The sequence below is a fragment of the Ictalurus punctatus genome, chromosome 11, assembly GCF_001660625.3.
Source record: "Ictalurus punctatus breed USDA103 chromosome 11, Coco_2.0, whole genome shotgun sequence".
Classification (NCBI taxonomy): domain Eukaryota; kingdom Metazoa; phylum Chordata; class Actinopteri; order Siluriformes; family Ictaluridae; genus Ictalurus; species Ictalurus punctatus.
The window spans coordinates 5,043,699-5,064,315 of NC_030426.2; the positions used below are offsets into that span (position 1 = coordinate 5,043,699).

The 20,617-nt window shown below is 38.1% G+C and overlaps 2 protein-coding genes across 2 annotated transcripts in view; one reads left to right on the forward strand and one right to left on the reverse strand.

Moving 5' to 3' along the window:
* Positions 1 to 16,035, forward strand: part of si:ch211-161c3.5 (uncharacterized protein C3orf18) — an 18,693-nt gene extending 2,658 nt beyond the window's left edge. Inside the window, exons 2-5 of the mRNA XM_017480583.3 lie at positions 6,219 to 6,589; positions 6,909 to 6,934; positions 7,021 to 7,147; positions 12,671 to 16,035. Coding sequence (XP_017336072.1) covers positions 6,293 to 6,589; positions 6,909 to 6,934; positions 7,021 to 7,147; positions 12,671 to 12,751 — 531 coding nt within the window. The 5' untranslated portion in view covers positions 6,219 to 6,292 and the 3' untranslated portion in view covers positions 12,752 to 16,035. The remainder of the gene's footprint in view (positions 1 to 6,218; positions 6,590 to 6,908; positions 6,935 to 7,020; positions 7,148 to 12,670) is intronic.
* A 709-nt stretch (positions 16,036 to 16,744) lies between these two features.
* si:ch211-161c3.6 (high mobility group AT-hook 2b) lies at positions 16,745 to 20,506 on the reverse strand. The gene is made up of 6 exons (XM_017480581.3): positions 19,953 to 20,506; positions 18,406 to 18,561; positions 18,246 to 18,329; positions 18,097 to 18,141; positions 17,683 to 17,715; positions 16,745 to 17,339 (listed from the first exon to the last, which is right to left on the reverse strand). The coding sequence occupies exons 2-6, from the start codon at positions 18,511 to 18,513 to the stop codon at positions 17,283 to 17,285; spliced, it is 327 nt and encodes a 108-aa protein (XP_017336070.1). The 5' UTR covers positions 18,514 to 18,561; positions 19,953 to 20,506; the 3' UTR covers positions 16,745 to 17,282.
* Positions 20,507 to 20,617: the final 111 nt, after the last annotated feature.

A 20,617-nucleotide genomic window follows, 5' to 3' on the forward strand; every position in this document is an offset into this window, starting at 1 on the left:
TAGTGGTGTCAGGGAAACGCTACAATACTATAGAGTTCACAGTGGAAAAACCAAATTGGATCCTCAAGTGTCTTTTGGATGGTTATGAGTTCTTTTTTTTTTTTTTTAACCCCTTCTTGTAGCGTTCCCACCGAGAACACAAATCGAAGACCCCTTTAGATTGATAGATAGCACTTCTTCTTTTTTAAAACACAGAAAAGCCATTAGTATTCGTTTTAGTCAAGATGATATTTAAGTATGTGGGAGTTTGATAGATTTTAGTGTGCATCATATAACATACTGGCAGTTACCCTCCACACTCACAACTCTGTTTAACCAGAGAGAGATAAAAGAAAGAGAAAACGCTTTCATGAGAGAAAACGAGACTGCGAGAGAAAAACAGACACAAAGTCTAGGCACAGGCAGAGCAGCGCTGTCTTACGAAACACTCGTTCCTATCGCAGGCCTTGTTTCTGCGTACTGTCTTTCCTGGGTACAGCGTCGTGCTGGCGCTGCCACTCTTTCTTTTTCACCCCCACCTTATACCCACATCCTGTCACAACGCCCACTGCTGCCCAGCTGCCTTAGGGAGGGGGACAAGGGGAAGCCAACGATGCAGAGGTGAAAACACGCACTTATAGTAACACAGTGTCACTGATCAGTCAGTCCAACGTCATGTCCCTGTATACACACAAGCTTACTTGCAGTTAAGCCACATGTTAAATTGATGTTAAGCCTAGAAATGACAAGGTTCAATTTGAATATTCTGTGATTTTATGAAATTTAGCAATAAAGTTTTCCTTACTTAAGGTGTTGCTGTGAAACCCTTTCACATATAAAGTATTTACTGTGTATTCTTATATTCATGCCATATTTAAAGCACAACCTTTTCCCAAATAAAAAGGCTAGATAAAACCTTATAGCTTAAATCTTTGTCTTGGCATATAATGTGTAGTGTATAATTAATTTAGTGTAGACCTAAGTCTACCCCAAACACCAACTTAATCAGAATACTAATACAAAATCTTACCTCACACATAAAAACATATACCCTTTAAGAATATTTCTTACGCTAATATACACTGTAACTCAATTGTAATTTTAACTGTATCTCAAAGCAGAGTCTAATTCACAAGCAAATATTTTGTGGTATGAAATTTTGTCATTATAGCAGTGTAAATGATTGTCTATAAAGGCTCAAATGTATAGGCTAACTGAGATAATATTATTATTATTATTATTATTATTATTATTATTATTATTATTATTATTATTATTTGGACACATTGAATCACAGCACGCCAAATTCAGCAGCTGAAAACCTACTATAAACACAAGCCATCTGAATGAATGAAGTATTAAGCAATATAATTTATTCAGCATTCTCAGTAAATACACTGAGGAAAATAAAACTCGATGCTTAATACTCCGAGGAGTGTATGTGTCAAGGGAATTTAACAGAAGATGTGAATGAAAAGCAGCGTGCGGTTAGAGAGATTCTAACCTTCATTCACACCAACCCTGGTCTCATGTCTACAGCATCTCCATTTCTCTATTTTAAGCCTCAAACCTCTTTCCTGCCCCAGCATCCAACCCCCACGTCCACACACACATCCTAACGGCTGTGATGTGGAAGGAAGCTCTGCTCTTGCCAGCGCTATCACACATTCTCAAGCATCCATGACCACAAAGTGTATTTAGAGTGCACACATACACACAAACACACACACACACACACACACACACCACAGACCTACTGTCTATGCCAGATATCAAGGAATGGGTACAGTCTGTTCACTGAGATTTTTTCAATAATACTGAAATAGACAATTCAGGCGAATTGTTCTGCATGCTTGTATCGATTATTATACTTTAGTACTGAATTTGAGGTAATATAAATGGTTTATATTCTCATATTATTGGACAAAAACAAATCTGAGGCTTTCTTCGTGTAGTGTTACAAAGACCTAAACACAACAGTCTAAAATCTGGAGGGCTGGACTATTTCCGAACACAGAAATCGTTCTCAATCTTCTTTTAACCCTTGGATTTTGCTCTGAAGTTAAAGTTCGCTCAAAATGCTAAGACGGCTGCACTGAATGAAATTGAGTGGAAGCCAGAAAGTGTGACTGGCGTGCAGTTGCCCCCCCACCAACGCAAAACGTCAGCAAAATAGTCTCAATCGTTTGTGCTGGTTTGTGCCGTAAAAATTTTTCGTTTGTGCTGCTTCGGTTCTGGAGATATTAAAAGAATATTTATAGGTCATTCTGGGGTCACTCAGCCTCCCCATATACTCCAAATTCACTCCAAATAGTCTCAATCGTTTGTGCTGATAAAAGTTTCGTTTGTGCTGCTTCCGTTTGAATTATAGGCGCAAATCTCCCCGGAGTGAGCACCCTTTTAGAGTCGAATTGCTGAAGACTTTTTCAAGACAAATCAAATCATCATTTGTTCAATAAACAATTCTCATTACTTCATTCACCGGTCTCTCATGATTGAACTTTTCATTTATTTACATGGAGAATCATGTGCTACGCTTCACTCCCACCACTAGGCACTTCTGTTCACGATGCTCTTGTGGAAATTTGTGTTGTTAGTATAGGAAAAGTCGACACCGTTACTAAATCAAAATTCTGGCCAGTGTAAGTACAATTTTTTAACACTGTCAGTTACAATATTATTAGTTATGTTTAATCATAATGGTAAAACGTTCAAAGAGCCAAGATTGTCAATGTTTATTGAACAGAAAACTCCTTGTTAATACTAGTATGGCTAATGGAGCTATGAAATGCTAATTACAGCTGCACATGGAACCCATGTTAGTATTTTGAATACGTTGTGCATTTAGGGGTCAACATTACCGTATTGGTCCTAATATAAGATATAATATCTTTATATATTATTACTAGATGATATTTTCCTTGTATTCTGGCAAATACAGTAATACATGAAAACAAGTTTATAGTGTATATGACATTTTTTGCATCAGGATTATTTCAGTGGGTAATTATGTTTTGCTTATGCCAGATGCCCAAGAAAGCAGCAGTCGACAGGGATTCAATTTTCACAATCCTCTGTTCATCAAAATAAGCCATAGTCCAAAATGGCAACATAGCTACTCCTAATCAGAGCATCTGGACAGAGCTTAGAAAACAAGATCACTGCAAAGGCTCAATATACTTTTGTTAGATTGCACAAACACAACATCTGGACTCTTTTATGGTTTATTTATGAAAGTGACCATGAAACAAGTGGCAGTAGTGAGGACACTGATTTTGAGCCAGGGTCCCTTTCCCCAAGACCAAAAGATTGCTGGACTTTTGATCTTGAAGTTCCATTTCAGAAATGGATTGAATTCATGCCCGAAACAGTTCAATACAAAAACAAGTTTGCTAAAACACAAAAAAAGGAATACACAATTTTGAAGCCTGGCATCTGGACACATGTGATAAATCATCACATTTGGGAAGAAGTGAAAAGCCCCTGCACATTTGTCTTTAAAAGAGCCAAGGTCTATCAATCAGTAACAGAGAAATTCCTAGAAATCAGAGTCAATTGTAAGGAATGTCATGGCCACATTCACATAAAATGTGACAGAGAGCCTGAAATGAACAGCCCAATGGTGCTCAATTGTTTAATTAAAAACACAGATGACTCCCTGCACACTGGATGTTCGAAGTGTCCGATGTCTGGTAACTTGCGTGTGCAGATAGCCAAAGAACTGTGTGAGGGTAGAATGGAACCCTGTGTATAGAGGGGATCAGAGGCAACAAAGCTGATGGATTTTGGAGATCCTGAGCCAAGGCATCTTCCTAATTTGGCCACCCTGCGCAAAGCAAAGCAAGAGAGAAATGACTCAGAATTAGGTGACAAGGATCCTATTTTGTCACTGCAGATGTTAAAATATAGTGCACCTCACAGTAGCATTAATGACATTGGACTGGACAAGTTCTTCTGTCACTACTAGAGTCAAACACAAATGTTTATGTACAAGGAGGTATTCTTAGGATCATTGTCCAAGAAGTCTACTAACCCCACCGTGAGTTTTGATGCAGCTGGCTCAGTGGTGAGGAAACTACAGAGACCAAATAGCATGTCTGGCCATATCTTCTTATATCAGGGTGTTCTGGCAGGGAATGAGAGTTCAAGTGTCCCCATGGTGCAAATGCTGTCAGAGAGACACGATGTTAATGCAATAACACATTGGCTGACGGAATGGATACGTGCAGGTGCACCAATTCCAAAAGAGGTTGTGAGTGACTTTTCTCTGGCTTCGCTTGGAGCTCTGGTCAAGGCTTTTACTCCTCATCCTGATCTGAAGACCTACATGAATGAGTGTTGTGGTGTCTTACTCGGTAAAGTGTCAGCAAAAGTGCCACCTTGTTTTGTTCGGGTTGATGTTGCACACTGCATCAAGATGATCTGCCAGTGGGATTGCTTGAAGAAAAAATCACGTCGCATTAAAGATTTCTTTGTGGGGTCAATGGCACAGCTTCTCAAGTCACAATCCAAGGACAATGCAAGAGAGCTTAGCACAGGTCTACATACAGAGGGCAGAGCTGCTGAGTGGAATATTTAAAGCTGTCCAATTGAAGTCTGGTGCGCTCCAAATTGATGCACAGTGCCACATCTCCACGATCATTCAAAAGTCAATGACACAACGTGCGTGTGTTTCCTTCACACAACAGTGCTCCTCACAGTATTGCAGTCTCAGCACAGAAGTCACAAGGAAAATTCCATTTGTTTGTACTTCTGTTGCTGTACTGCAGGCTTCTGGCATGGCACATCTGCAGACCGCGGTGAAAGAAGGCCTTAACCTTCCAGAGTCCCCCTGCCTCAGGCCAATCCAAAGTCCGTGGGAAAAGTGCTCTGTGCAGGGAAAGTTTCTCACAGTTACAGTCTGAGAGAACTTCTATGGATTGACACTGTCCTGGGAAGCACCTCCACAGAATTTTCTTTGTGTGAATTTCCCTCCAATATTTTGCTCCAAGGAGGGAGATTTACTTTAAGGGCAGTCATTGCTTTCAGACGAGGCTTAACCCAGGATGCTCTTGGACATTATGTGGCCTACCGCAGGAGGTCTCCATGTGTCTGGGAGATGTATGATAACCTGAGAAGTGGAGTGACAGGAATGTCCAAAAAAAAAAATGCCCACATGCTGTGTTATACACAAAAGACTGATTGCATTGTTTAAATTTTCTTTCACAAATTCAAGTATTTTTGTTCTAAGTATTTTTAAGTTTAAGTATTTAAAAGTCCATTATTTGCGTCAAAGGATGTTTGATAGTTCACAGTAATTCAATTTCACAAGTAAAATCATTTTGGCTTAAATCTTAATTTATTGAGTCATTTAAGTCATTAAGTTTCCACATACATACACACACCCACACACACACATATACATACATACATACATACATACATACATACATACATATATATGTGTATATATGTATACATGTATACATGTATACACGGCCTATGTATACATACATAGGCCGTGTGTGTGTGTGTATTTTTTATATATATATATATATAATATTATATTTTTATATATATATATATATAAAAAATATAAAATATATAAAATATATAAAATATATATATATATATATATATATATATATATATATATATATATATATATATATATATATATATATAAAATACACACACACACACGGCCTATGTATGTATAAACGGAGCTACAGCAAACAGATTATGGTGCGTGTATTTATTTATGACAATGTTAATATTACGACTGTTATTCTCATAACAACAGATACAGTAACAAGTAAAAACACTTATCTTGGAGTTTGTGTTACATTTCACACATCCTGTGATCCACTGTGTCCCTTAAAAGTTGAAAACGCACAGTGGATAGGTGACAATTAAGTGAATGCGACTATTTAATGTGATTTATTGTTTGGATTTTACCGTGTTACTTCAACTGTATTGTTAATTAAAAAAAAAAAAAAAAAAAAGACATTCGGCACAAACCAGCACAAACGATTGTGAATTTGGAGCATGTGGGGGGCTGGTGATGTAATCTCATAGAACTTAATGCCTAATATTTTTAAAAACAGAGGCAGCACAAACTAAACTTTTACCGGCACAAACGAAGCACGAACGATTGAGACTATTTTGCTGACGTTTTGCGTTGGTGGGGGGACGGGGGGCAACTTCACACAGGTGAAAGTGTGATGTATCATTTATTTGACGAACATGCTGTTTTGCAGAATGATGAAGGTAATGGCTGAGGAGTGACCCAAACAACCATCTCCATCACCACCAGCTCCTCCATCCCAGGGCCATGTCTGTGACAACTGTCAAACCTAATTTCTTCACTCCATCATTAGAGTATACTCCAGTCTCCTTCCGTACTCGTGTCCCTACTCTCTCCAGCCCTGTCCTCATCAGTTCAGTGGAGAGCAGGACAGAGCAGGACAATGCTACGCATAGAGGCACCTTCCCCACGGTCACTGTACCAGCCAATGAGACGGGATTCAACTCCACACAGCTCCCCATGACATCGGTGGATGGTGCTGGTATGGGCATGGTCCTCATGCCCTTTGGCATAATCAGCATTGTCGGGTTGGCTGTCGTTGTGGTGAGGATGTTATGTTTGTCTGGGTAATATAGTCGGATTACTAAATGTTTGGATGCTTGTAGTCGAGTTGAGTTTTGTTCTGTAACTGCCAGAATGTATGAACATTCCTTAATGCTCTATTAAGACTACTTCTAGTACTTTAGTGAAAAAAAGCATTTAATTGGGACAACAATGCATATAATATGTAACCTACTATACATTCACCATGCTTTCTGAGTATAGTCAGTTCTTAGTCAAAGGTATTTCTGAATAATACTAAAGCACTACAGATATACAGAGAAGGCTTTAATTTCTTCTCGAACTATGTTTCTGTTCACAGATGCTGTACATAAGGAAAAAGAAAAGGTGAGAAAACACTGCATCACTGGATTGTTTTTTATTATTTTGCAAGATGTGATGAGCATTACACTGATAGACTTTTCTCGGTGCAGACTGGAGAAGCTAAGGCACCAGCTGATGCCCATGTATAACTTTGACCCAGCCGAGGAACAAGACGACCTGGAACAGGAACTTCTGGACCATGGCCGAGACGGCAGCTCAGCAGGACCAAATTCCAAAGTAAGTATAATTGAATTGTGTATATATAATGTTTGCTAACTTATAAAACAGTTCTAATGGTTAAGGCCAAAAGGTTACATATGCCCAGCAAAATTCAGTCAAACTCATTTTTTAAAAACATTTCATGTCACCATACATGTCCTGTGTTAATTCAATTAGGGTAGCTACTTTATTTCCATAAGAGGTCATTTCAGAATAATAGCTAAGAGACAGATTTATTTCAGTCTTTATTTACTAAATCAGATTTTTAGCAGGTAGCATTGCCTTTTAGTTGCCAACACTTAGGGTAGCCTTCCACAAGTTTCTCACAATACTTTGCTTTAATTTTTGCTCATTCCTTCTGACAGAACTGGTGTGATTGAATAAAGAATATTGTGGAAAAGTAAATTTTTTCCCATAATTTAATTTAAAAAAGTAGAACTTGCATATATTCTAGATTCATTACACATAACATGAAATATTTCAAGCCTTTTTTTTTTTTGTTTTAATCTTGATGATTACAGCTTACAGCTCATGGAAATCAAAAATCCAGTATCTCAAAATATAACAATAAAGAATTTATAATACAGAAATGCCGACCTTCTGAAACGTATGTTAATTTATGCACTCAATACTTGGTCGGGACTCCTTCTTTTCAACCAAGGTCTTGGCCGAGTCGCTTGGGTTGTCCCATACCATCAAGGGCAAAAATGTACTCTCCGTAAAGTTAGGCCCTTTTGCAGCCACAGGTACGCTCCCAATTAACTCCTAATTATGACAGTTGGCCAATCAGAAGATTCGGTAGGTCATTACATCAATTCAATTCAGTTCAATTTTATTTGATCTGTTTAGCGCTTTTAACAGTGGACATTGAAAAATATATATTGTGGATATAAATATTACATTTATATTATAAATGTATCCTTAATGAGCAAGCCAGAGGAAAGGGTAAAACCTCCCTGAGACAACATGAAGCGGAAACCTTGTGAGGAACCAGACTCAACTTCAGGAGCCTTGTTGTCTGTTTAGAGTCCATCAGCTTGGTGTATGTAAACTTTTGACCCCGTGGAAGTCTGATATAGTGAATTTAGAGAAGCAAGTGACTTGCCAAAAGAAATTTATGGTAACATAAAATGTGTGGAGTTGTGAAAATCTGAGATTGAATATCCTTAGCCTAGGTCTATGTAAACTTTTGTCCTCAAGTGAAGCAGCGGACCTTCAGACCCGACTGTGATACTACATAGTGCTTGTATAGCACATTTTACGAATGGGGGAGTGAAAGCAGTATTAGAGCACAGCATTTAAAATGATCTCAGGATTATGGATAGAGTGAACATTAGCATTAGGTGTTATGATTAGGTTAGATTTACAACCCCAATTCCGAAAAAGTTGGGACAATATGGAAAATGCAAAAAACAAACAAACAAAAAGTTATCTGAAAATTCAGTTCACCCTGTACTATACTGAAAACACATTAACACATTATTTGATGTTTTACTTTGTGAATTCAAATTATTTTTGCAAATATATACTCATTTCAAATCTGATGACTGTAACACACTTCAAAAAAGTTTGGGACAGTCGACTGTTTACCGCTGTGTAACACCTCCTTTTCTTTTAATAACACTTATTAAGCATGTGAGCACTGAAGACACCAAGTTGGTTTAGCAAATGGAATTTTCCCCCCTTCATCCATTATGCATTTCTTCAGCTGCACAAATGTATAGGGCCTTCGTTGACTTATTTTGCACTTCATAATGCGCTACACGTTCTCAACCGGAGACGGGTCAGGACTGCAGGCAGGCCATGCTCGCACCCGTACTCTCTGCTTACGCAAGCACGCGCTTGTAATCCGGGCAGAATGTGGTTTGGCGTTGTCCTGCTCTGGGTGGCAGCGTATGTTGCTCCAAAATGTGTACATATTTTTCTGCATTAATGATGCCTTCACGGATGTGCAAGTTACCCATGCCGTGGGCACTGACACACCCACATACCATGACAGACACTGGCTTTTGGACCTGACGCTGATAACAGCTTGGATAGTCCTGTTCCTCTTTGGCCCGGAGAACACGACTGCTGTTTTGTCCAAAAACTATTTGAAATGTCGACTCGTCAGACCACAAACACGATTACTCTGTACTTCTGTCCATCTCAGATGAGAAGTTGTTGGCTCTTCTGTACAGCAATGGTGTATGGTGCAACGGTGTTGACTGACAAAGGTTTACCAAAGTATTTCCGAGCCCATGTCAGGATCTCCATTACAGACTCATGAAGGTTTTTAAGGCAGTGATGTTTGAGGGATTGGAGATCACGCGCATTCAGAAGTGGTTTTTGGCCTTGCCCTTTACGTACCGAGATTTGAATCTGTTAATTATATTGTTCACTGTTCAATCCTACCAATTTTTCTTTGGATAACAATGTTGTTATCAGAGTGTTGGATTATTTGCTGATGTATCTGTTGGCAGATTGGCGAGCCTCGACCCATCCTTGCTTTTGAAGGACTAGGCCTTTTTTGGAGGCTCCTTATATAATATGATTAGACGATTGCCTCACCTGTTTCACATCACCTTCTTATTTCAACTTGTCCCACATGCTATTAGTCCTAAATTGCCCCTGTCCCAACTTTTTTGGAACGTGTTTCATGCATCAATTTAAAAAAATAAACATTTACCTTCAAAAAACTATGATGAACAGTCGATTGGGTAAGACATCAAATACCTCATCTTTATACGTTTTTTGTTTAAATACAAGTCAAAGTACATTTTCCATACTGTCCCAAGTTTTTTGGAATTGGGGTTGTAGATTATTTATAACTCCACTTCATTTATAACTCATCTGAAGGTCCTAAAAACAACTGTTCACGCAACATCATAGAACGTGCTTGGAGGCAAGCACGCTAAAAACTGCCCTCTACACAGTAGGGGTGTAACGCAGTGACACTATCTGTATCTGTATCAGTTCGTATCTTAATCAGTATTTGGATTTAAGATGGAAGTGGGCATGGTCTAGACTGTAAGCAAGTGAACTGTGTTTCAAAACAATTATGTCTTTCCCAAATAAGGGAGCTGTTGTTTACAATTATCATCTAATATTTTGTCATGGGTTGCAGCGCTGCTGCTAATCTAAATGGGGTCCTTTAATTGGAATTTTGTTTTAATGGCCACATGATTTTCCAGGAAGATTTTCTCTTAATAATGATGAACATTAAGAACTGATCATTTTTTTGGAGACCCCAGCAGAGACATGCTGAACACATCATATAGAACAATGGCTCTATAAATAAAAGCATATTTATTTATTTGTTTGTTTTTTTTTACAGAAATATGGTTTAATTGTATATAGAGTTCATCAAGGAAGTGTTTTTTGTTTTTTGGTGACAGACAAAAGTGCACTTCTATTTGTTATCTATTCTATGTTTATGAATGTGGTCTTTGTCCCATGAGCAAGGTTGCCACTACATTGGGCTTGTTTGGGAACAAAACTGCTGGTGGAAAAGTCCAATTTCCATAAACATAGGCTAGGCAAACAACGGGAAAATACAGACAGTGTATATATGATGTATAGAACAGCTTCTGTTTTAAGATGTATTGCAACATGTGGGAGAAGGAAAGGGGGATTATGGAGTGCATGTCCATGTATTGCATGTACAATGTACTGATGCAAATCAGAAATGCAAAGACAGAAAAAGAAGAAAAACAAGTCTCCCTTATCCCAACCCAGAACATTTTTGGCTAGATTTGAGATGTGGTAGGGATGGGAATTTGCTGAGACCTGGCAACCTTGTCCAGATGAAAGTAATCCTCTGCATGAAAGTAAAAACCAAGCACTCTGAGATTTTTTTTTTTCGTTTTTGTTTTTTGTTTCATCTTGTGGGATCTTGGAGTGAAGCGTTCTGACAAGTTTTCTAAAAAAAAAAAAAAAAGGAAACGGTGTGCCTCCTATTTATATCCATCCATCCATCCATCTTCTACCGCTTATCCTTTTCACGGTCACGGGGGAACCTGGAGCCTATCCCAGGGAGCATCGGGCACAAGACGGGGTACACCCTGGACAGGGTGCCAGTTCCTATTTATATCTGTATTTGTATTTGTTTAGAACATGTTATTTGTATACACTTTATTAGGAGCACCTGCACACTCAAGCAGTTATCTAGCCAGCCAATCATGTAGCAGCAGCACAGTACAAAAAAGTCATGCAGACACAGGTCAAGAGCTTCAGCTAGAGGTCACATCAAACATCAGAATGAAGAAAAAGTGTGATCTCTGTGACTTTAACGTGGCATGGTTGTTGGTACAAGATGGGCTGGTTTGAGTATTTCGGAAACTGCTGATTTCCTGGGATTTTCACACACAGCAGTCTCTAGAGTTTACACAGTATGGTGCAAAAACAAAACAAAACAAAACAGTGACTGGCAGTTCTGTGGGTGGAAACGCCTTGTTGATGAGACATCCAAGGAAAATGGCCAGATTGGTTCAAGCTGCCAGGAAGGATATAGTAACTCAAATAATCACGCTTTACAACCGTGTTGAGCAGAAAAGCATCTCAGCATGCACAAAACATTGAACATTGAGGTGTATGGGCTACAACAGCAGAAAACCACATCAGCTTTCACTCCTATCAGCCAAGAACAGGAATTTTAGGCTATCATTGAACATACTCACCCAAACTGGACAGTTGAAGATTAGGGGGGGAAAAGAGTCTTTTTCCAGTCTTCAACTGTTGTAGCCCATTCACCTAGAGGTTTGATGTGTTGTGCATTCTTTAGATGCTTTTCTGCTCAATGTGGTTGTTTACAACCTTGTATAGTGATTATTTAGTTCAGGGGTGTCCAATCCTATCCGGAAAGGGCCGGTGTGGGTGCAGGTGTGGCTGCTGCTTGGTTGGAATGAAAACCTGCACCCACACCGGCCCTTTCCGGATAAGATTGGGCGCCCCTGATTTAGTTACTATAGACTTCCTGTCAGCTCAGACCTACCTGGTCGTTCCACTCTGATCTCTCTCATCAACAAGGTGTTTTTTTTTTTTTGTTTGTTTTTTGCACCATTCTGTGTAACTGCATAATGTTGTATGTGTGAAAATCCCAGGAGATCAGCAGTTTCTGAAACACTCACACCGACCCATCCGATACCAACAACCATGCCATGGTTAAAGTCACAGAGATCACACTTTTTCCTCATTCTGATGTTTGACGCGAACATTAACTGAAACTCTTGACCTGTATCCGCATCATTTTGTGCATTGTGCTGCTGCCATATGATTGGCTGATTTTAGATAACGGCATAAATGAGCGGGTGCACAGGTGTTCCTGTTAAAGTGTATACCGCCATGGACTCCTGGATACAACCATGCTGTGACATCATCTGGATTGGAACTTGCTATCTCTTTCCCATTTACTCGTGCACTTCTTTAACTGAAGAATGGCAGTGTAAAGATTCTTTACAGTGAACCTTAAATCCTGACCCAATCATTTCTTTCACACTAACATTATTCTGTGTAAGAGTAAAACGCTCAAGTTTGCATTATACACTTCTCTCTTGTTCTCAGACTCTGACAGCGGGTCAGGGTGGCGCTCAAGTGGCGAGTCGACTGGTCTTTACAGACGTTGCTGATGCCATAAATGTATGACGTCGCTCCTCTCAGCATCAATGAAGATTTCAGAAACCTCCAGGGACATCATGGAGAGAACGAGAATTTTCCAGCTTCATATTTTCACACTTGGCTGGGAATCAGACGTTGATTTAGCAAACGTCTGTAGACTATAAGGGAAGTTTCTAGAAGCCTTTTAAGATTAGGTTGCATTTGCTGTATTAAAAAAGGAAATGGCATTTCTGTACATTTTAGAGAAAAGCCTGTTTAATTTCATTTCTGATGATCCCTTTTAAATGGATTGGTTCAGACCCAGTTTAACTCATCATGGTCACAGATATATACAGTATAAGTCTACATGTGTGTTTTTAGAAGTGTTCATTAAAGAAATTTAGTAGTTGCTTTTGATATTTGTTCAAGGATAGTAATTGCATGTATTTGTAGATACCACATCACTGCATCACACAGTTAAAGTGCACCTATTATGGTTTTTCAAATATGACCTTTCATGTCTTGTGTTATAGAGCTGTTTGTGAATGTAAAAAAGTCTGCAAAGTTTCAAAAATCAAATTGCATGACAAACGGAGTTATTGACTCCCAAAAGAAGGAACCGATTCTGAACGGCTGAAACGAGTCGTTAGTGATTCCAGACTCACTTCCTGTACTAACCTACGTAGGTTTGTAATATAAAACCCGCCTCTGGTTTTCGTAGGCTGCTCGCGAACAGCGGTAGACCAATCACAACAGACTGGGATATCTAACTAATCAGAGCAGAGTATGCTCTCTGAAAGGAGGAGTTTAAAATGAATCCTTTAGAACGGATCATTTAATGAGTCGTTTTTGATGCTGGGGGAAAAAATGGTAATGCTGCAGTTTAAATTATGAGCACATTAAAGTGTTTTTGACCTTGGATGCATGTAAATCTATCGTATGAGACATTTAAAACAAAATTAGGCACGTTTAAACAAAACCATAGTAGGTGTGCTTAAAAGGCTCCAGTTACTTGTATTCATTTTATTAATCTTAACTTTGTTTCTGATAAATTCAGTTTTGTTTGGTTTGATTTGTCTAGCTCTTTTAACCATAGACATTGTAACAAAGCAACGCTACATAAACACAGATGTACATTAATGAGGCGACAATGGAAAGGAAAAACTCCCTGAGACATCATGAGGAAGGAACCTGGAGAGGAAACCGAGTCTTCCGGGTGAAGCCGGATTATAAATGTAATTACTGTTCTTCAACTATACATTATAAAGTCAATACTATGTATGTTGAAAGGATGATAAATGGAAGCATATTGTGAATAAGATTCATGGAATAAGCACAGGATGTTTTTTATTGTTGCAACAGTTCTTAGATACAAGTTTTAAAAGTACAGGTGATGGGTAGAAGTTTTGTGATTAACCATGAAGTCTTCTCTCTAAAGCTGGGAAATTGCGAGGGTCCTTTTCATTACAGCTAGCGGACATTCTTTCTTCGAGCGTGTAAAAATGATAGTAGAAGTGTTTGGGAATTTGATGCACATTTTCTGTACCACTGCCATAGCTCAAACCACAGCTTCCCGAACGTTGGATTCTACACTGTAAAAACCTTCTTTAAAAAGTTCTTTTGCCACAGCCTTACCTAGCGCATAATCTGTATACATGCACAATTCTGAGCTATATTTATAGAAAGACCGTGTAATCGTTGTTGTTTCAAACAGATTAACGTATTAGAAATTTCTCTCTTGTGAGGGAGAGAGAAAAGTCATTATGTCATGTATGTCTGTATAAGTACTGTGTGCGTGTATGCGCGTGCACGTGTGTGAACGCTACTATGGAGTAATTGTCTGTGACAGTGTTCTACACTCTCCAAAACCAGCAGCTTTAGAGAAAGTTTGTAATGTGTGAGAATATGACCATGAATAAATGCAAAAAAAAAAAAAAAAAAGCATTTGATCCTTTTTAAAAAAATTTATTTTCAATGCAATGTTTCATAAAGTCACAACTGCATGGTTTACTGGGATATTCGTTTTTTTATTATTTTTAGTCATGACATGGTCAATGCGATACAATGCATACACTTGTTTTAAGGTTCCTTTATTCACTATCTTAGAAACGAAAACTATTAAGAAGCATAAAATTGAGGTACATTAAAATCTGTCACGGTTTGGAAGTGTTCATGAGGCAGTACCCTTTTAAACGTTTCATTCAGTGTAAAAACATCATTTGACTCAACAGCAGGTTAACACAGTACGTACATGTCCTGTTAAATGAGGTACGTGATTAAAGACAACAGATCATAAAATCATCCTTCTGATGCATACAATTTCTGCACTGATGGTAGAAACTATAAAACTAATGAGATGACATATAAAACCAAGGTGAACAAATAATAACAAAGTCTCGAGTTCTGAGGCATCACCTTTTAAACCAATTCATGCAATGTAAAAATATCAATTCACTGAAGTTATCCTATATTTTAGACCAGACAACATCATGCAAGTCCAGTATAAAACATGGACGTACATGCATGCCGAGGTTCGACATCCACCGCAAACCTGGCCAGGTTAAAGTGATTACTGAAGATGAATGAATGTAACAACATGGAGGATTCGAGACACAGAAGTATAAGTATTGTACATAAACAATGCCAATAAAAAAGAAATCAGTACAATTATCAAGATTTTTTCTTTCAAAAAATGCTCGTCATACAAAATGCACAACAAGGTGTAGAAGAAAAGAGAAAAGCACAATAAAGTGTAATATTCTAGAGATCGACCAATCAGAGAAATAGACGTTAAAGAGAGAACAAAGAGGATTATGTATTCAGCTACTGAGGCATTCTGACAAATGTTCGCTGCATCATTAAACTGCACAACATTTCATTCACTGAAAAAAACAACAACAAGAAGAAAACAGTACTTAAGTTGTGAACACAAGGCTTTTTTTTTTTTTTTTTTTTTTAGGTAAACACTTCCCCTGTGATGCATCCCCCCCCCCCCCCCCTTTTTTTAGTTTCAAACTTTATCTCTGCTTTTCACAGACTGTATCAAGTTTACTGGTCACACAGCAGAAAATGATCTAGTAATCTATTTGTTACTGTAAACAAAACATGACTTTTTTTCAAATAGTAAAATTCAACAGGTTTGACACATTTTCAAGTACAACTAGACACTCAACTGTAAACATTGAAATAAAACCATTAATATAAGTGGCAGGTACTGATCTTAGGAGAAATGCACCATGACAGTGTTGGTTTAATTTGCCTTGAGTGAAATTATTATTATTATTAGTGGACTTAAGTAATACAAGTGGTGTTTCAGGAGTTAAAGGCTTTGGTCCACTTGTCTAAACATTGTGAGTTAAAATGCCAAGCTGTGTCCTTGGTTGCTTAAGCAAGACCCTTAATCATCAACCACTCAGTTGTATCCCATCTCAATTGTAAGTCGCTTTGGATAAAAGTGTCAGCCAAAGGAATGAATGATGTAAATGTAGACAAATAACAACTGGAAAAAAAAATAGCTTGTGTTGTACTGATAAAATGAAATGATACAGTAGTGACTCATTCAGTACCATATCATATATACTGTACTATATAAACATGATGGCTGTAAGTAAAAGTGTTTTTCGATTCATAACGAAAGCACCCGTTAGATGATGTTTGCTGTCGAGTGTGAGGTGCAGAAAAATGTGAAGTAAGTGCTGGTCTACAGCTACATTTAGACAGAAGGATGGGATGCCCAAATTCAGTTTCCAATCCAAATCACTTTTTGGCAGATCATATTGTCATGTGCACATATAGCTGTGTCTGTTTTGCAAACGTGGTTCTAAATAAGTCCATGTCTGGTATTACTTGATGCAGTTATATGTAATCAAAACCTACAAGTATGTACAGGGTGTCCTAAAAGTCTCCAAACATAGGGGAAATTAACACATTTTAGCAAAATGTCTTCCAAAATGTTTCATGCTTAGTCTATATTATATATGCACAATATATATATATATATATATATATATATATATATATATATATATATATATATATATATATATATATATATATATATTTATTTATTTTTCATATAGTCTTTAAGAATGCTTTGAGAGCAGAAGAACGTACTGAAATCATTCTCATGGCTGGATCGGGAAGCTGTCGCAAGGTTGTGATGGACTTTAACAGGAAACGTGACAAACGTCACACACACCACACTGTTGCCAAACTTATGAACAAATTCAGAAAGGTTGGAGTGTTGCGGACAAACCGAGAAGTCGACATCCACGAACATCCACTGATGAAGTCACAACCGACGTGGTGCTGGCAAACATAGTCCCATACGTATGGAGACTTTTGGGACACTCTGTAGAATCCACAGTGCGCAATTCAGAGTTGTTTTAAGTGGTTACTAAGTGTTTTTTGGCATCTAATTATTAAGGGGAATGTTCTGTTTTTCTGATATTAGTGCTTTGGGAATTGCCAAGATCAGGCCCCAGGTATTTTTTGCATAGTGACTGATAGCACACCTATGTGAGAATGCTGGATATAACTGTCTAAATGCAGCCTATTGCACAAACTGGCAGCTCAAAGACTAGATGTTCTTCTTGTGTGGTGATGGCAGGAGTGGCTGGTCCTCTTCCTCCTCATGCTAAGAGTAGGAAAAAGAAAAGATACATTTGTGTGTGCGTGAGAATGAACAATATGTCTCGGTGACACTGAGAACTGCGACAGTTGGGAACAGGAAACCAAGAAAAGAGGATAACGGCTATGCTCAGTTTCCCTCAAAGCCACTGACTCATTCGACTCCTGTTTTAGTCTACTGCATGTATGCCTATGAGTAAAAGGGGAGTTTTTGGACACTTTCAACTCATAACAGGGTTTCAGTATGCAAGGAGCCATTAGTAACTCGGTCTTCGGATGGTGCCCCAACAAAGCAAATGGGTGTTTCATTGAACGTTGAAATTATGTGTAGTAATGAATATTCCTCTCACCTCTTGCTCTTCTTGCTGCACTTCTTTTTGAGGCTGTAAATAAGAGAGAGCATGTAAACTATATGTTTATATATATATATATATATATATATATATATATATATATATATATATATATATATATATATATATATATATATATGTATGTATGTATGTATATGTATGTATATATATATATATATGTATGTATGTATATGTATGTATGTACACACATACAAAGAAAAAGAAAATCAGAAATACTCATAATTTAATAATTGCACTACCAGTACAGTGTTATTGGTTGTGTAATGCCAGGGTGAAGTTGTAAAAAAAAAATTACATTTAAATATTAAAAAATGTGTATTATTGAATTGCACCATTATTATAGTTATCATAATGATTTTTTTCAGTTATGTGTGAGTATGTAACTCTAACCCATTTTCTTGGACGGCCTCGAGGTCTCTTTTCCTTTGGTGGCTCCTTTGAAAAAGAAACAAATGAGGGAATTAAACATATTCAAACAGCCCACGTTACTGACAGCATTTTAGTAGAATGATGTAGTAGAATGATTCACGCTCTCTTACTTTGGGTGTACTACGACTGGCCTTGTTCTTACTCCCTTTGGGTCTTCCCCTTGGCCTTTTGGGAGCAGGCGGATCAACGGGCTCCTGAAAGTGCCAATGATTTTCAGTTCAGTGTTTAAGTCATTGCAATGTCAAGGGTGTTTATGGGGTGTCATAGTACCTGTTGTGGTTTGCGTGGTCTACCTCGGCCTCGGCGCGGTGCCTCTGGAGCTTCAGTTGATGGTGCAGCAGCCGGTTCAGCTGCTGCTCCACTCATCTCTTCTTCCATCCTGGCCAGACCTCACATACAGTAGACTCCACACACACACACTCTGTTCTGATGAGTTGTAAATGGATGCAATTACATTAGGTTGACTAGGTGAAAAAATACTTAAGAACATAGGAATATATTCATAACCTCCGAAATACAAACCTATATCCAAATCAGAAGGAAGTGATTAAGGAGTGGCATCCTAACTCACTCTAACACTTCCTACTCAGACGTGTCCATCATTCTAGCCACTACAATCATGGATAAAAAATCCTGTCAAACACCTGACCTGACTAGTGTATGACAAGTAAAGCATTATATGCTGGGAACATACAATTTATGTGATTTATGGAGATCATCTCAATCCCATGTGCCCAGGATTTAAACTGGCATTTAGACAGTTTCATGGGTGTAAACAATGCGGGAGCTGTGTCACTGAATGGATTTGTTATTAGGCAATATTAAGGTTCTTCACATTGACATAATTGAAATGTGATTAAGACAAGTTTTCAATATGCCCTTTACATAACTGTATGCCATAGGCCTATATACATTTTTTTTTTTTTAATAACAGGAATTTAAATGCACATTTGCTTCTGTACAAACTGCTCACTGTTCAGTTATCACCTAAGTGCTGAATTCACTCACAGTGTTCATGTGTAACCAGCTGGATGAGGGTTGAAAGTGACAAGCAGCAAAAAATAATTAACTGGTTAAAAATTAAACCAAAATGAAAACTGCTATTTTGCTACAACATTATGATTTTCACAGAACATGAACCACACTAATCATTCATATGACAAAAATTAAACTGCATTCAACTCTTATTTATGCACTGAACTTTTATTTTTGATCAACAAAATTCTGACTTAACATGTATTTGTTTAAAACAAACAAACAAACAAAAAAACTATAGTATTAATTTTACTGTATTACTTCTACCTGTCCTCCTGCCGAAAATTGCGGCCGACGGTCGTAAAATGTAGCGCACATTTTGCGCTAACGGAAGAAACGTTGCCGTGGTAACATAGTAGTGCAAAACAGTATGGATATGTGGAGGAAGAAAATACCGACATTATCTCACGTTACCATATCCTGCGTTTGCGGATTTAAAAAGAATGCCGCTTTATCTCATTTTAAACACACACACACACACACACACACACAAACACACACACACACACACACACACACACACACACACGCACGCACAGAGTCACACCGGCGTCTGGTAGTTGATTCATCAAATACTTGTTCAATAAAAGTAGCTCACAAATATAACTAAGCATGTAAAACTGCAGCCTACAAGTTACATTTAAATATAAACCACACAGAAGCAGCACACTGAAAGTGCAGATTATCAGATATGAAATAAATAAATTTTATATATATATATATATATATATATATATATATATATATATATATATATATATATATATATAAGATTGATTTACCACTGATGGAGGTCTACCGCTTGTTCTTGTTCTCCATGAAGTTGCAGTAATATCTCGTGTGGCACTAAGTGTATCTGGTACCTGTCTATGAACCGAGCTACAGTACACGTCAAAGAGGAACACCGCCCATTTCCCCCGATCTTCAGCCAGTGCTCAACCTGGAGCTTCACTGTAAACCTTTCAACCTGTGTACAGTGCGTTCGTAGAAATACAAAGAGGCTTTAGTCAAAGCGGGCTTTGCTTTCTTTACATTTGTCCTCCTTGAGGTTGATTTGGGACATTGCCATGATCAGGTACTTCACAGCGTAATTTTTGGGCCGTTTCCTACTTTGACAAAGCAAAACCGTAACTAATGAGTCACTGTACGCGAGAAGGAACTGCAACTGTCTGTTACTGGTAATCAATCTCTCTCTGTCTCTCTCCCACACACGCTTACTTACTATAGATGTGAGGACTTTCCACTGACATAATTATTTAATACACCTAATTAAACATCTATCTATCTATCTATCTATCTATCTATCTAATCTATCTATCTATCTATCTATCTATCTATCTATCTATCTATCTACCCACCTACCTACCTACCTACCGGCCCGGATTAACACAGAGTGATGCCCTAGGGTGACCGCAATTGAAGCGATCACCCACCAGCCCCCCACCCC

What these genes read in the sequence shown, in the direction of transcription:
- si:ch211-161c3.6 (XM_017480581.3), bottom strand. Translation starts at nt 18,513, where the DNA reads ATGGAAGAAGAGATGAGTGGAGCAGCAGCTGAACCGGCTGCTGCACCA. An exon ending in GACCACGCAAACCACAACAG is followed by an intron (nt 18,330 to 18,405) that starts GTACTATGACAC and finishes TGGCACTTTCAG; the next exon opens with GAGCCCGTTGATCCGCCTGC. An exon ending in CCAGTCGTAGTACACCCAAA is followed by an intron (nt 18,142 to 18,245) that starts GTAAGAGAGCGT and finishes TCTTTTTCAAAG; the next exon opens with GAGCCACCAAAGGAAAAGAG.